The sequence below is a fragment of the Phaethon lepturus genome, unplaced genomic scaffold (assembly GCF_000687285.1).
Source record: "Phaethon lepturus isolate BGI_N335 unplaced genomic scaffold, ASM68728v1 scaffold31684, whole genome shotgun sequence".
NCBI classification, from domain to species: domain Eukaryota; kingdom Metazoa; phylum Chordata; class Aves; order Phaethontiformes; family Phaethontidae; genus Phaethon; species Phaethon lepturus.
Window position 1 is genome coordinate 1250 of NW_010537533.1, and position 14881 is coordinate 16130.

The 14881-nt window shown below is 50.7% G+C and overlaps 1 protein-coding gene across 1 annotated transcript; it reads right to left on the bottom strand.

The window, feature by feature from the left end:
* Positions 1 to 2572: 2572 nt before the first annotated feature.
* Positions 2573 to 14276, bottom strand: SENP1 (SUMO1/sentrin specific peptidase 1; the record flags this gene model as incomplete). Its single annotated transcript, XM_010286515.1, is given in 16 exon segments — positions 2573 to 2638; positions 2641 to 2718; positions 2720 to 2866; positions 3278 to 3362; positions 8836 to 8915; positions 9744 to 9947; positions 10407 to 10538; positions 10796 to 10948; positions 11224 to 11308; positions 11402 to 11440; positions 11777 to 11831; positions 12018 to 12265; positions 12343 to 12446; positions 12773 to 12932; positions 13929 to 14088; positions 14204 to 14276. Coding segments are annotated over 16 exon segments (1869 nt in total), but the record flags the coding sequence as incomplete, so codon positions are not given.
* Positions 14277 to 14881: the final 605 nt, after the last annotated feature.

Consider the following 14881-nt stretch of genomic DNA (forward strand, 5'->3'; position numbering starts at 1 on the left):
CGGGGGCGGGAAGGGACGAAGCCCTAAAGCAGGTTACTGGGACAGGATCCCCGTTCCCAACTCACCACCTCCAGCTCCAGAAAGCGGCGAAACCGAAGGCGATAACACCCACCGCGGGGCTGTAAAGGCCTTTTAACTCCAGCTGGCAGCAGCTCCGGCTCCCTCCTCCATCAAATTGGGCTAAAAGGCCTCCGTATTGTGAGCGCCCGAGCCTGCTGAGAGTGATTGATTTAAACCCGAGGGTGAATTACACAAAATAGCCTCCCCTGAGCACGGGCTGCTCGCTAGCAGCGACGCGCGGGCTCCCGGCGCAGGGGTACAGCTCACAGCTAGTTTTAGTTGACCGCGAATCACGACACGCGCACCAAAAGAGAAATGATACGTTGCTTTTTTTTTTTTTTTTCTCCTCAGATCTTTACTTGCAGTAAAAGATAGAAAAAGGTAGTAAATGAACTCGGTATAAAACACACGGAGGGGAGAAGGAAGGGGTACAAACCTACAAAGAACACGACCTGGCAGGAGCAAGGGGTGAAAGGGAGAAATTTTGTACAAAACTACTGCTTACAGGTAGAGAAAAATGTATAAAATAGCCTTCCCTATCTGGAGGCAAAAATACAAAAGTGGACATTATTTCATTCTTTACTTATACTTAAAAAGGTTATGTACACGAGAGAAAAGAAACGGGTTCGGCGGCTTGGGAAGCTTCTCAAACACTCGAGAATAAATTAAAAGAGTTGAAAGCATCAGCACCGCCGCACCCGAGACCGTCCGCAGAGCCCAGAGGAGCGAGGCGCTCGGCGTAAAGCCTTCGGAAGCATGAGGGCATCCCCCCAAAATCCCGATTTTGGAAGGGTTTGAGTTACTTCTTCCCCCGGTGACCGATGGGGACGCAGCTCGTCCTCAAGGCTCCTGGGAGTCGCGCGCCAAACGTACTGGGAGATATACCTTTGGCAGCTCGACTTGACTGCGGTGCCCGTGCCTTCAACGCAACCTCTGACCTCGCGTCAGCCTTTATCCCCAGGCAAAACACGTGCAAAATATCACGGAGAGAGAGGAGCGATTCATTCCGCTCAGCTGGGGCCCTCCGCACAAGGACAAAGGTGGCAAGAAGCCGCGGCCCCGGCTCCTGCGAGGAGGCAAAGCCAGGGCAGGAAAAGGGAAAAAAAAAAAACCCACAAACCCAAAAAAATCCCCAATAACCCAAACCCAACACACACGTAGACTTTGTTCTTTGTCACTCCAGAAAACAAAAAAAATAAAAGGTTTGGAAATATATACAAAACAATTCAACGGCGCAGTTTTGTACCCGGATTTCCGTAAACAGCTGATGCTAAAGAACGGGGGGACCAATTCCTCGGGAAGAAAAACGACTCTGCAAAAGCAGCGTTTAAGAAAGTCACTCTCGGAGATCTCCCAGCTCCTGCCTGCCACCCTCCAGGGATGCCCCATCTGCCTCCAGCCCCCCGCCCCGCTCTCCGAAGCCCACAGCCGGGCCGTCCTAAGCACCCGGGGTGCTAGTTATAATCTTAGGATTAGGGCTGAGTTTGTGATGGGTGAGCAAATGCGGGCTTTGAGGACAGAGGGGAGATAATACGGGAGCAGAGGACGCGTCAAAAACGTTCCTCTACAAGCAAACCCTCCCCACATCCACCCCCAAACGGGTTTTTGCCCACCCGACTCCGAGCTCTCCCAGTGCGCAGGTCACTCTGAGACATCCAAGTGCCTTCCCCCCTCCCGCCCCGAAGTCAAAGCTGGCAGCAAGAGCTGCAAAAAGCAGAAAAAATAAAAAAGTTGAATATCCGAAGCTGCCCCCTCAAGTCTCAGCACCTGAAATTGCTTGTAAAAATAGGTCTTGACACAGGGGAAAAATAAAAAAAAAGGAAAAAAAAAAAAGAGGCAAGTGTGCTTCTGAGCATTTCTATTGCGCATTGGTCCGTGAACGGTGTTTTATCAAAAATATGATACAGAGTTCGTCTGCTGCGTCTTTGACCGAAGCCCTGGGCAGGCCCACGCCTGCCACGGCTCAGGCTGCTGAGCAGGGCAAATCTGGGCACTTCTGATACAATCTCGCGAGGAAGCGGCTTGCGGCACAACGTCATCATAACAGCTTGCGATGAAGGATTTCCCAGGCCATTCGCTTTCGGAAATAGGGCATGTGTTGCTTTGGGGGTGGAGGGGAAGAGAGAGAGAAAAGGGAAAGAAAACGTATATCAGCGTGTCTTTCACCGCGGGACCACTTATCGAGCCGCCGCTCTCCTGGCTGCAGTTTTTTAAGTGGTGTCTGTCTTGGGGGGAAAACATTTACTTTCCGATTATTGAAAACAGGACAGCGGATGAGATCTAGGTAATAACGTCACTCTGACGATATTCTCTAAGAATTAGAAGGAAAATATTCACGCGTGGGATATTCCATGGAGGCTGACACCGTCAAGTAACACGGAAATTCCCCGGGATTTTCGTTACCACTATGAGTGGGTCCTGTTACGGGTTTGTGAGCCGTCCCCAGTTGCATCGGTGACGTTCCCCATGGATTTGGGTACAACAGAAGACCCAAGGATGGTTTTAATTTTGCACGGTGCGAAGCAGCACCGCAATGCCTTGTGTCAGCTCTGCTCCTACGGGCAGCAGTACGATCCCCACGCGGGCTGGGGGCACTTTAAACCCACAGAGAAGGAAGCAAAAGGCATTTGGAAAGATCAGAATACGCACAAGCAAGCGCCACGTGCCCGTCTCTCCCCGAGCACGAGGCACACGCCAGGGCGGGGGGTACCTGCGTGAAGTTGATGGGCTTGTCTTTGGTAATGCAGTCGGCGTATTTGCAGGCAAACATCCCGCAGTCGCTGCCGTTCATCTGCTGCGGGATCTCCTTTAACGAAAGGACACAGACCCAACGGTCATTTCCAGAGGAGCCAGTCCCCACACGCTCGCTTCTGAGGATGAAGAGCTCCAAGCAGAGGACACCTCTCCAAGGAGTCCCAACGAGGCAGGTCTCCACGGATGGGCAAATGCCCGTGGGAGTAAGGGGAGATGAAGACAAGAGGGTGGGCAGCAGGATTGGGGGTGGCACCGGGGCACCCCGGCTCAGGAAAGCCTCCCCGCTTCCACGTCGGGCCGGACGGGATCCTGCCACCGAAGAGCTGGGATTTGTTCACCCCCTTAGAGCTACCACGAGAACGCGTCCGTCGAGAACACCAGCCAGGGAAGGTGCTCCTGGGTCAAGAACAAAAGCAAGGACCGGGAGAGCCCCTTCTCCAAACCTCTGACTGCACACACCTACCTGACTCTTCTTACTCAGCAACGACCAGCCATTAGTGTCGAACTCCTTCCTTTTCTTGTCCAGACTTTCCTGTTTTAGGTATTGCCTGTAGGAATAAGAGAACAAAGAAAGCTTACTTAGAGGAACGGGGGAAAGCAGCCAGCACACGATATGTCAGTTTACCCAAGGTGTCCTCTGCCATGTTTGCAGAATTAATGCAAAATGGAAGGCCAATATTTTCGTCTCAGCACTGGCCATTTTAAAAAGGGCTCTATAGACCCAGGCTTTGAGGCAGTCCTAAGAAGGACCAAGTAGAACTTAAAAACTCATCCAAAAAAAGTACCTGCCAAGCAGAGAGTCAAAACCACAAATAAACCAGCGAGAACAAATCTAATTCATCAGAGAGTGACTCACAGCAGAGAAAAGCTCAGCAGCCACGGGGCTGCCTCAACAGGCTCCTGCAAGAGGAGCGTTATACTCGAGGGGAGACTTGGAGAGCTGAGCTCCATCTCCGACGGCGTCCTGTGAACTGGTGCCTCGTATCGTTTGAGGATCTTACTTAGCATAAAGGTAGACAGGAGCGAATTTGTCACAACCTTAACAGCATCCCAGCAGCTCTGGAACATCGCCCTACGTGTAAAGCGTCCAAAAAACCCACCACGAAGCTCCTCTCCAGGCTGGCGGTGGGTCCAGCTTGGAGCTCTCCTCCCAGGCTTCCCTCCCACTCCTGATTTAATTTCTTCCTACCACAGCAGAAGACAGGTGGCAAGCGCTTTCAAGGAGAGGCAAACTAGGGAAAAAGACCCTGATTTTCTCAAATAAGGTCCAAGGCTTGGGGCTGGAGGGGAAGCAGCCCTGGGAAGAGCCACACCACAGTCCTCTCTGAGATGCTTTTACAGGGATTGAGTCAAGTGGGAAGCAAAAGTGGGAGAAGGAACCAGCCGTGGCAGGGGTGGGATGTCAAACACCTTTCAGAAGCCTTCAGCAGAAGGAGAAAAGCCACAGAGCCAGTCCCATTCCAGTTCCTAGAACTGGAGGATGAACACTCATGGGTACTGGCTCATCTCGTCTACCCAAAGACCAGTTTGGCCTAAATTATACCACTGGAAGAACAGAAAATTGGGAGGTTTTTCCTGAAAAAGTTTAGAAAGTCTATTGAGACCATGCCCAAAGCACGCCCAAGCAACCGCCACGCATTTTCCTTTGCGGATATGAGCACCTTGAACCCTTCCCTTCACTGGGAAGTATGGAAGGGGCAGCTCAGGAAGGACACAGACATAAAGGTGGACGAGAGGGAGCCCATGGCGATGAGGCGATGGGCCCAAGACATTCTTAACGGCCCTAAAGAAGCCCCTCTCTGTGCCAGGGTCATTAAGCAACATGCAGCTTTGCAGACACCTTCTGCTCGTCTTGGTTACCAAAAGGATCAAGATCTACAGAAACCATCTCCTTCACGCCTGGCATCTTCTCAAAACAGCCTGAGGAACCTTTTTTTTACTGCCGTGGCTGTGATCAGAAAGTTTGGAAAGGAAAAGCAAGGGATGAGACGCCGCTGGCTCAAACAGAGGGGTCAAGAGAGCATCTGGCATGGAGAGGGAGATGGGTTTGGCTGCCAGCGCGGGGAGATGTGCCATCTTTCGGAAATCTGATCCACAAAGGCTTGGCTAAATCGCATCTTGCTGTTAGTAAACGCCGAAACGCAGTGGGAGAAGGGGGTGACGCGACCCGCAGACAAGCCCAAAAGATGTAGGACCGACCTGGCTGCCCTGCTGCCAGTCAGGGAGCTCTCCTCTGTCATAACTTTAAGGAACGATTCGAAGAAAGCTCTCCCGCCCTCAAGAGTCCCTGGAACACCCCCGGGCCACCGAACCGAGTGCTCAACGTGGCAGCAGAACCACCCAGCAACCTCTGAAGGCAGATACAGCCCCATCCTAGTGATCGTGTCTCTAGAAAACAGCCAGAAATAGGTTTTGCTGGATGTAAGAGTGTCAAGGAGGTGAGTCTCCCTCCTGGCAGTCTCCCGAGACTAGATCAGGTCCAGACAAGCGTTTTCTATCACGCTTCATTAGCCGGACGCATGCTCCCAGCCCAGTTCCCCAGCACAGGGTCTGCTGGCTGCCAGGGACTGCTGTAATTGCTTTTGGGAAGCTCTCTGGCTGCTCCGACTCGGCTGCAGTTTGGACAAGACAAGATCAGCAGGGGGTAAATCTCAGAAGAAAAACCCTTTCACCGAGCATGAGGAGTCTCCGTATCTCATCTCCAAATAAAAACCTCATGGATGGAGAAGAAACTCCTTGCAGTGAGTTCAAAATAAGGCTGAGCTGAGCCTCCAGCACTGTGGCTGGAGGAAGGAAGCAGACTATCTGCACCGCAATACAAACACGGTGAAAACATTAATTAAACGGCCTCATTTCAATTGCAATAATAATAATAAAATAATCCTGGCAATTACTGCCTACTACAGAACACATTTGAATCCTCAGCTAAAAAAAGAGCAGCGGCCCACAGCCCACTCTGTTCTGCACATTAGAGACGCGGAGTGAAGCTGTGCGGATAAATAAAAGGACGCAACACACGAGGAACCGGGATGAGCCTCCGAGCAACGTCTCCACGTGGACCGGGTCTGCACATACGGAGCAGGGGCGGAGGGAGGATCCAAGCGCGAGACTCGTCTGGCAGACAAAGAAGAAACCAGAGAAGTTTAAATGGTGCCAGAGTTTCAGCAGATAAAGCGATCAGGTGGCTTCAGCGCGTCCAGTTTTATCTGCAACTACCACGAGCCACAGCTGCAACGCCGACATGCACACAGCAGCCGGGAAATTTTCAGTTGTTTTCTAGAAGGGCGAGGAAATAAGCCGCTACGCGCAGTTCACGTTAACCGTGACCATCGCCTGCGTGGTTTCCTAAAAGCAGCCTCCAGCAACCTAACCTGCACACGGGAATCGGTGAACATCAGACACGTCGTGTAAGAAATCCAGCACTGGTCCTGCCCAGGTAACAGCCTGAAACACCTTTTAGGAGGAGACTGAAAGAAAATGCCTCGACTTCAAATCGCGAGACAGCTTTGGGAGGCAGAACTTAATTGATGAACTTTGTCAGGACCTCAAGAATAAAAAGCTTGACGCAGAATTTTTAAGCATAATTACAGGCCAAATGAAAACCCAAAATGCCTGAGATGCCCCATCACATACCGCAGGCTTGTAATCTCATTTTCCTAAATCTGAAAACGGATTTTTGCCCTCTACAGTGCTTACACACACACACAAAAACCTGACCAGGTGCCTCAGGGAATTGTTGAAATCGACTCTGCAGCATGCTGCTAAATATCTGACAGCCTTGAAGTAAAGGGCATGTAAAGGTGAGCACTTCAAGGGCCGCTGCTAGCGGGAGAGAAGAAGATTTCACAGGCATGAGTCGCTTCGTGCGCTCTATCGCCTAAGCTTTCCTCCAGCGTTGGTACACTAGAATCAACTTCTGAACCAATTTTAACGGGTTGGTTTATGTCCCCTCCAAAACAACAGAGCCTTCCAGCAGCGCTGAGCTACCCAGCACCGTGTTTCCCAAGGAGAAACCCCGTAAAAACAGAGGCAGCTTCCTTACAATCCTCTCCAGGCCTCGCATCCAAGCTGTGTGAAAGTCCAGATGCCGAAACGGAGCACGGCAGCCACCAAACCACGAACGTCTGCGGGCCCTACGCACTCCTAGCCTGGCCAGGGGACTTTGTATTTAACCAGTTACCTTCCCCGTGCCTCAGTTTCCCTCCTCTGTAAAGCCTGGCTAGCGGCACGACACTCACCACCTTTAGGAAGCTCTAAAGATTGAAAGCATGAAAGGGTCACTAACCATGAATAGGACCTCCGTCCCTTCTTCCCGGTGTGATCCTCCCACTGCATTCAACCAATAAAAGCCTCCTAAAAGGAAACAGAGGGAAAACAATTACGTCCAGGACAACAGTGACCTGAAATCACGGCTCTCTACCGCTCACCCTGCGTGGCCAAAACACGTGGTATCCTCTGGTACTCTCTACCATCAGTTTGGGGACCTGCTTCCTCATCCCAGACCCCTAAACGAACCACGGGCAGGACTCCTGGGTCCCCCTCTCACCTCCCAGGTGCTTCGTTTCAGCAGACATCCGTGCCTTTTTCCTTGGAATCAAAGAAATTCAGGCTGAAGGGAACCGATTTCACGCAGACCATCCCTGCCCCAAGGCAGGCCAGCTCTGCTTGCACCGTTCCTGAACACAGAGGCAGAAGCCACGCTGCGAAGCTAAGAGACGCTGTCCTGAGCCGTTTCCGAAGATTTTATACTTTTCCTTTTCCTTTCCTCCTTTTATTTAGGGCAACATCACAAAACAGCGTGGGAAACAGCTATTTTTACAGTTATTTAAATAAACCTGGTGCACGCAGACTGCAAAGCACCTGAACTGGAAAATGAAGGTGCTAAACAGACTGGAAACGGCATTTGCCTGCTGTCTCACTTTATCATTATTCACATTCCTTGACTGAATGAGTGACACCTCCGCTGACACACTCAACCTCACGCCAGAAGACTCAGGATCAGATTCCCAAGTCGGCGTCGGAACGAAGCCGAGACGAGAAACAGAACCGACGGCCGACCCCGGGTCAACATCGGAGCGACAGAGGAGCCGGTGACTGCGTTTCGTAAATCACTTTGCAATCTGATTTGTATCAAGCCTGACGGCCCTATGTGACTAGGGACCTTAGAAAAGGGGCTTTTTTCACCCCTGCCCGGAGAGTAGCTGATTTTTATCACACTCCATTCAGGAGCAGCTTTCCAAATATAGGAAAACACAGTACGGCCAGTTCTGGATTCGACATGCAAGCACCTCTCTTCCACGAGAGCTCTGGAGAGCAGGCAGGCAGTTCCGCTCCCTCCCGGAGCGTCACTCAGGATGGGAAAACCAAGGCCTCCTCTGCGGGTTGAACGCAGGAAGAACAATCACCCGGCTCCGGTTCGGAGGCACGGCACGGCGGGTAGCGTCCTGCTGGAACTCAGCAGGGAAGAGACTCGCGCAAACCTTTATCCACAGCCTGATGCGAGAGACGCTCCCACACCCTAGGTCAACCATCGCGCTCTCCAGACTCTCCTTCTCAAAACAAAGGGCCAAGCTACCGGGCTGATCTTTGCCGCAGGCAGGAAAAGCTCCCACCTGGAGGAAGGGGCCAGGAGATGCCACTTCTTCAAGCAGCTGCAGGAGAAGGGAAGGACCCCCATCCCTCAAGGGTCCGAGAAGCTGTTTTTCTCCTAAAGATGACGCCCCAGAAGACTCTGTACGACTGATAAAGCCTGATGACCTTAACAGAACAGGGTCTCACACCTGCCCAACCCCACGAAGGTAACACCGGCCTCGCTGACAGGTCTTCGGCGCAGGACTCTCTCGCAGACCAGCTTTGTGACTGCGGACCGCGTCAGCAACGCCTGCTAACCAGGACGTTCCTCTGAATCTTCCTTTCAGGACCCAGAAAGGGACTGTCCCCAAGGAAGGGTCATCGCTTCCAGAGCGAGATAAGAAGTTGTCCGATTTTTAAACAGGCACAACTCAAATAAGCGTTACTCACAACAGTATCCTGCAGGCTTCGCTGTTTATTCCACCCATGGAGTCATAATAGGTGACAGTTTTTTTCCTGAAGTCTACAACCTACACAAAGAGAGATTCATTAATAACACACAACACAGGGAGATCGTATCTTTGCCAGGACACATGCTCTGCCACTAGAAAGAAGCAAGTTTAGACCATTTCACAGCAGAGAAGGATTTCAGAGGACTTCTAACATCCTCGGTACAGCCCTCCCCAAAACACCCCCTTGCTGTTGTGTTATTTAAGCACTTGAAGCTCTAAAATCGGGTAAAACACAAGAGCACTCTGTTCCCCTTATTGTTAAAGCAGCAGACAGATAGGTTTACAGAGGCTTTGCTCCACCCGACGCGTGCATACTGGAGCGGTACCAGGTGCTTTTCTGGGGCTCCGTGCCCCATTTTCACACTCACCCATGTGACACTTTCTGGGCAGCTTAACCCTCCGAGGAGGTTTGAGCTTAAGGAGGCTGACGCAGGCTTAAAAGCCACGCGCGACCTGTTACTGCACAGGTGCCAGCAGCCAAGAGACAGAATAAATCAGGGGCAGGAGGTAGAGAAAGCTGTGCGGTATCTCAGCGAAATCTCTCTAAAACGATCCTGTGGAAATGAATCTAAAGGTGAGTTTGTGGGAACACGGAAACGAGATCTTTCTCTGGAGAATAAGCTAGCCTAACCTGACCTTCACAGCCATCCATTTTTTCTTTAAAGACTCAAAACACACCAAAAAGTTGCAGCTGTCTTTATACTCACTCTAGACTCCGATTTTGGCCACAAACACAAATCTTCCCCCCACGCAAACACCTGACAACGCTCAGAACCCATGAAATTTTAGCCTTAGCCAGGTGGGTTTCTAGGACTGTGCTCTGCTGGGAATAACTAAAGCACTCACTGCTAAGCACCAATGCACTCCCAGATGAATAGGCACCAAGAGGAGATCCACAGAGAAGATATCCACTTTTTTAGTCCACCGTTTTACGGCTTGGTCCCCCGCCGTTTTTAATTTGGTAAAGAAGAACGTATTGAACGCATGAACTGCCGGCAAACCCTTCTCTTTGCTCCGCTCCATCAGCAAATTCATGTAGAAATTAATTATCTGGGAAAGAAAAAGCATCCAGGACATGTTAAGCGTGTTGACATTTCTGCATAAGGTGCTCTGCCCCTGTGCAAAATTAGGTAAGAAATTGTTTTTCCCTCCACCTGTCCCCCTGAAAACCTCTCCCCAGGCAGATTTACAACAGCTCAACAGCCTTTAAACCTTCAAAAATCCTGAAAGATTTAGGAATGCAGTCTTCTATATTGAAGATTTACTTCCCCCCCCTCCCCGATCATGTCCATGGTCAGTCCTACTCCTCCCAATGTTATTTTTTCTTCAAGCGCCTGGTCTGCACAGGGGTTTCTCCATAGATTAACTGCTCTAGAGCGTGAACCACAGCCCACACCTACTATTCACTCCCTGACTTCTTTCAGCACGAAGGCAGACACGTTTGTTCACTTAAAACTAAATCAAATTGCTAAAGAAAAACATCTTAACAGCCCAAGGTAGACTCCTCACCTCATCGTTGAGCCAGTTCAGATTATTGAGGGTCTGAATGTCTTTCCGAGTGATCGTTAACCGAAAAGCTTCACTGAGGACCTCGTCCTGGTTCCCACCTCGGAATACGTTCTTTATTTCCTTTTCCATTTCCTACAGGGAAGACACAGAGAGCTTCTGTGTGACAGATGACACTCTCCCAGGAAAGGGGAGTTCTTGCTATTCCTGTCACAAAGGCTGGACTCCAACCCAGGTTTATTCTTTTGGCCCTCAAAGGATAAACGCGCTACAAAATGTACGTGGCAAAAGGGAGCAGCTATCTGTTGCCATGCACAGTTCTCAGGGAATCAGATTCGTATTTAGATCTTTTATGGACACAAGCGTCTGTACACCGGATCAGGCCGACTTACCTCAGTGATTTCGGGGAACTCCTCTTCGCCATCAGCTGACTTAGCATCCTCTTTTTCTTCTGGCACCACCGTGACAGGGATCTCCTTTTCAAGGGGTACTCGAAGATTTAAATCCACCAGATCCTGCACCGAGTGTTCCTGTTCCTGCAGCCGCTGAAGGAGAGATCTTTGCATTAGGTGGTGGCCAAGGGAGCTTGTGAGGGAGCTACGTGGGGCCAACTGCTCCAGGAAAAGCAGAAAGGGACACGGAGGGGAGCGTTTACCCCGGCCATGACACTAGCGAGAGCCATGGGAAGGGGAAGCAATGAAGACACCAGACCCTGAAGAAGTCAATTTTTGTAATTTTTTCGTTTCTAATTTACTTTCTATTCTGTGGTTTAACACTCGGACTTGCAAAGACCGTTCTTTCAGTAACTGCCCTCTGTTACCTGGCTTTGCAGCTGTAAGGCCAGCGCTTTCTGCTCTTCAATTTGCCGCCACCGCTCCCGAGCTCGTGAGTCATAGACGCTAGTCCTGCAAAGCACAGTTTGTGGGAATAAATCGGTGTTTACTTGTACCCGAGAACACTCACGACAGGAAAACAGAGCAAAAATCCCAGGTACTTACAGTTCTTTGATCCACAGTTCTGCCTGGAAGAACGGGAGGCTAGAAAGGGAGAGAAAGGACAGGTCTAAGTGTTCTCCTTCATGTGGAAAGTAAATAATTGCCTGAAAAGTGATTTGTAAGTATTATCTGAGGACAGCCCTACTGCTAGAGCGATAGTAAGAGCTACAGACAGATCTGCCAGCCATTTGCAGCCAGGTGTCAAGAAAGGGGTTTGATACATCACACTCAAGTTCCTGTAACTACAGCAAACTGCTCTCTCTTCGCAAGATATTCAGCAAGCCACTGGCCACCTCCTACTCTGCATTCTCACCTCACCACGGAATTAAAAAACCTAGTGTAACCCCTTCCTCCAGATACCATTTTACAGCCTCTTACCTTGGTGTTGGGGTTCTGGAATCCTTTACCTTGAGCAAAATGACAGAGTCTGACCCTAAAGAGAGTAAAGTTTACGGAATGTTGTTATCCTCACAATGGCCACCCACTTCCACAACGGCTGCAGGAGTCCAAATACAGAGGGGGAGGGAAAAAGCGGGTTTGCCACATATATTTAAGTCGATTGCCAGGTTTTGGGGTTTCATTTTGGGTTTGTTTTTTGTTTGGTTGGGGTTTTTTTTACCTTCAGACTGCGTATTAGATGCTGGTAGATTTTCTTGCTGATGCTGGGCTATGGAGTTACTGGACTCAAAGATACTGGAGGGATAGCTGGGGGCAGAGTAGAGCGACGGTTTGTGTGACGGCTGCTCCTGTACTCTGAGGGTGCTGGTTGCTGAACTGGCTGGTGCAATGCTGTGAGCTTCAAACAGCTTTGAGTTCTTGCTGGGGGTTTCCTTCACTACGGTTTTGCTGGAATTTGAACACCTGGATCTGGGAACAACAGAAAATAAGTTCCCATGGAATACGTGTGGCGCTGTCGGCTGGGGAAGAGCATTTTACATACTCACAGATGGAAAGGGAAGAGCGAAGAGGGCTTGGACGTGGAAAATTGTTTTCCTGTGACCATCTGAAGCAACTGCCTGTAGATCTCTCGCTCTTCCTCTCGAACAGTCTGCAGGGAAGCAACCAGATAGATCTAGCCAACGTGATTTCGACAAAGACACCGTGAATAGAGAGCCAATGCGCATGGAAGTAGAGATTTTATTGGTGGAAGCACATCCAGGGGTCTTGAAGGGTTCAGCCATCAGCCTTCATCAGACCAACTGCAGCTGAAGTCTGAACGTGAGCAGAGCTGAAGCCAGCTTCTGCCTGGCAGAGGGAGCGAACCCAGCACTAGACAGTCGGTGAGATCCACCTCAGGCACCTCATGGTGCCCAAAAATGATTTCCTCAGAAATAACAACCCTCTGAACTGTCTCCCAGCCTTTTTTTTTTTTACCTCTTCTGCCGTGCTGATGAACCGCCGGGGAGTTTTCTTGGGGCTAAGCAGGCTGCGGCGACACGGACCGCTCCAGGAAGGACTCTGAGCGGGTTTGATCGGAAAAGCCGACGCATGGCAATGGTGGTTTGATTTTCCTACAAAACTGTTGGACATCCCACTGTGAGGAGAGAAATGCATGCTTTTATTTGATTTCGTGCTTGTTTTAGTCCCTAACTTCATCCTCCCGCATCCCCAAACCCAGCCGCGAACCAGGCTATCCAACCGTGATCGGACATTATTATTTTAATTGCATTTTAAGAACCATCTCAAAGCTGAAGTCTGGCTCTCCATCAGCTCGATCTGAAACCACTCCCGAGGCCTGTGCGGCCAAACAGATGCCACAAGGTGGCACTGCGAGGCCGAGGAGCCACAGCCTGGAAAGCCCAGGCCAGACCTTCCCGCCAGATCCACCAGCTCCTGCTTCCATCCACGCACCACAAAATGGCTGAACCTCGCCTGGAGACAACGCTTTCCGCATTTTTATGTATCGGTAACAGCAGATGCCCTCCCTCGCTTTGTTTCTCCCCACCTAACAGCCTATGAAAAAAATACCTGGGTCGATTTGGCGTTTCTCCTGTTGATACTAATTTTCCCTATTTGCAAACAAATGTTGGCCACTGGAGGGATTTTCAGGAGCCATAAAAACTTGACCCAGGCTGGAAAGGTCTGAAGTTTATACCAGTTTATACCAGCTGCAAAAACAGCTCCTTCACCCAGCACCACAGGCACTAACAGCACATTTTCATCGCAAAACAATGTGTTATTTCTCCCCCAATTTCCCAGTGCTTTAACGATGTTCCTGTTCTCGTCCCAGCGCTCCCGATACTCTCAAAACTGATCTGTTACACCACTAGCTTCCGCGAGAGGCAGGTTACGCCCATGCTGTGCCCTCTCAAAACCACCGCTCACGCCCTTTACGAAGAATCTCTGCCACAGGGAGGTTTATAAACACCAAGAGGCACCTAATGGACCCAGCCAACCTCGACCCACACAACTACTTCCACCCTGAATTGGCTCTGTATTGATACCACGGGTTTGTGTGGGTAAAGTCCCCACCTGAAGCTCCCAAAGGGCTCTGTGGGGCGGGTTAAATGTGGAAGGGAGCTGTACACACCTGGGGTTTTTGCGAGCTTCAAGGTAAGAGCCTCGGCTCACCCTTGGCTTCTGCGGCACGGAGCCCAGAGGGGGAACCAAGCCCCTCCACTGCCCGTTGGCGCTGGAGCCAAAGGCTCGAGGCTCCCCTGCTGCCCGGTAGCTCTCGGGGCAGGGGACTTCTGTAGGGGAGAAAGACAGCAGTGGTCAATAAAGAGCCACATTTTCCTCCCCAAGCTGCTGGGGGAAGCAAACAGCCAAAAAACTGAAACTCCAGGGCACAAAACGATGTCTTACCTGGGCTGTAATTGAGAGCGCAGGATGCGTTTCCAGCAGGGCAAGCGAAACCGCTGATCTTGTTGGGTAAAAACTGTGTGAAAAGATCACAGGTTTTTATTAGAAGAAAGCACAGCTCAATCTTAAACCGCAGGTGCAATAAAACTACAGGGGGGACGCCTCACGTTACAGCTCCTCCCCAAACACATTGCTAGAAACCAGTAATTACTGAAGCAGACTGGTGTAATAACACACCGGTGCTGGACTGACAATGCAGCCAAAGCGTCACGCGCTCTCCCGGCCCCTAAAATCCGCTCTGCCGGTGTGATGGCAGTTTTAACGAGGAAAGAAATAAGCAAACGCTGTTTTCATCTTGTTATAGGGCAAAATATCAGCTTCACAGCTGTGCTGGCAACTCGTCGAGACACGACTGCAGCGTCAGGATACACGCACGCACTTGCTGAAACTGTAAGGCAAGCACGCCCACCCGTAGGTTTACCATCCACGGTCAGATTCCACGCGTGATTTCGGTTTTACACGCCCGTCGGTAACTAACAGCGCAGGTGGGGCTCTCACAGCGCAGAAGTGTTGGGCGTTACTGAGATGGGGCTGTCAAAACCACCCGGCGGGTTTTGAACTCAAGGTTTGGGGGACGCTGCGCAGAGACACCCTGCCCACAGGCACCTCTGACCCACGGGA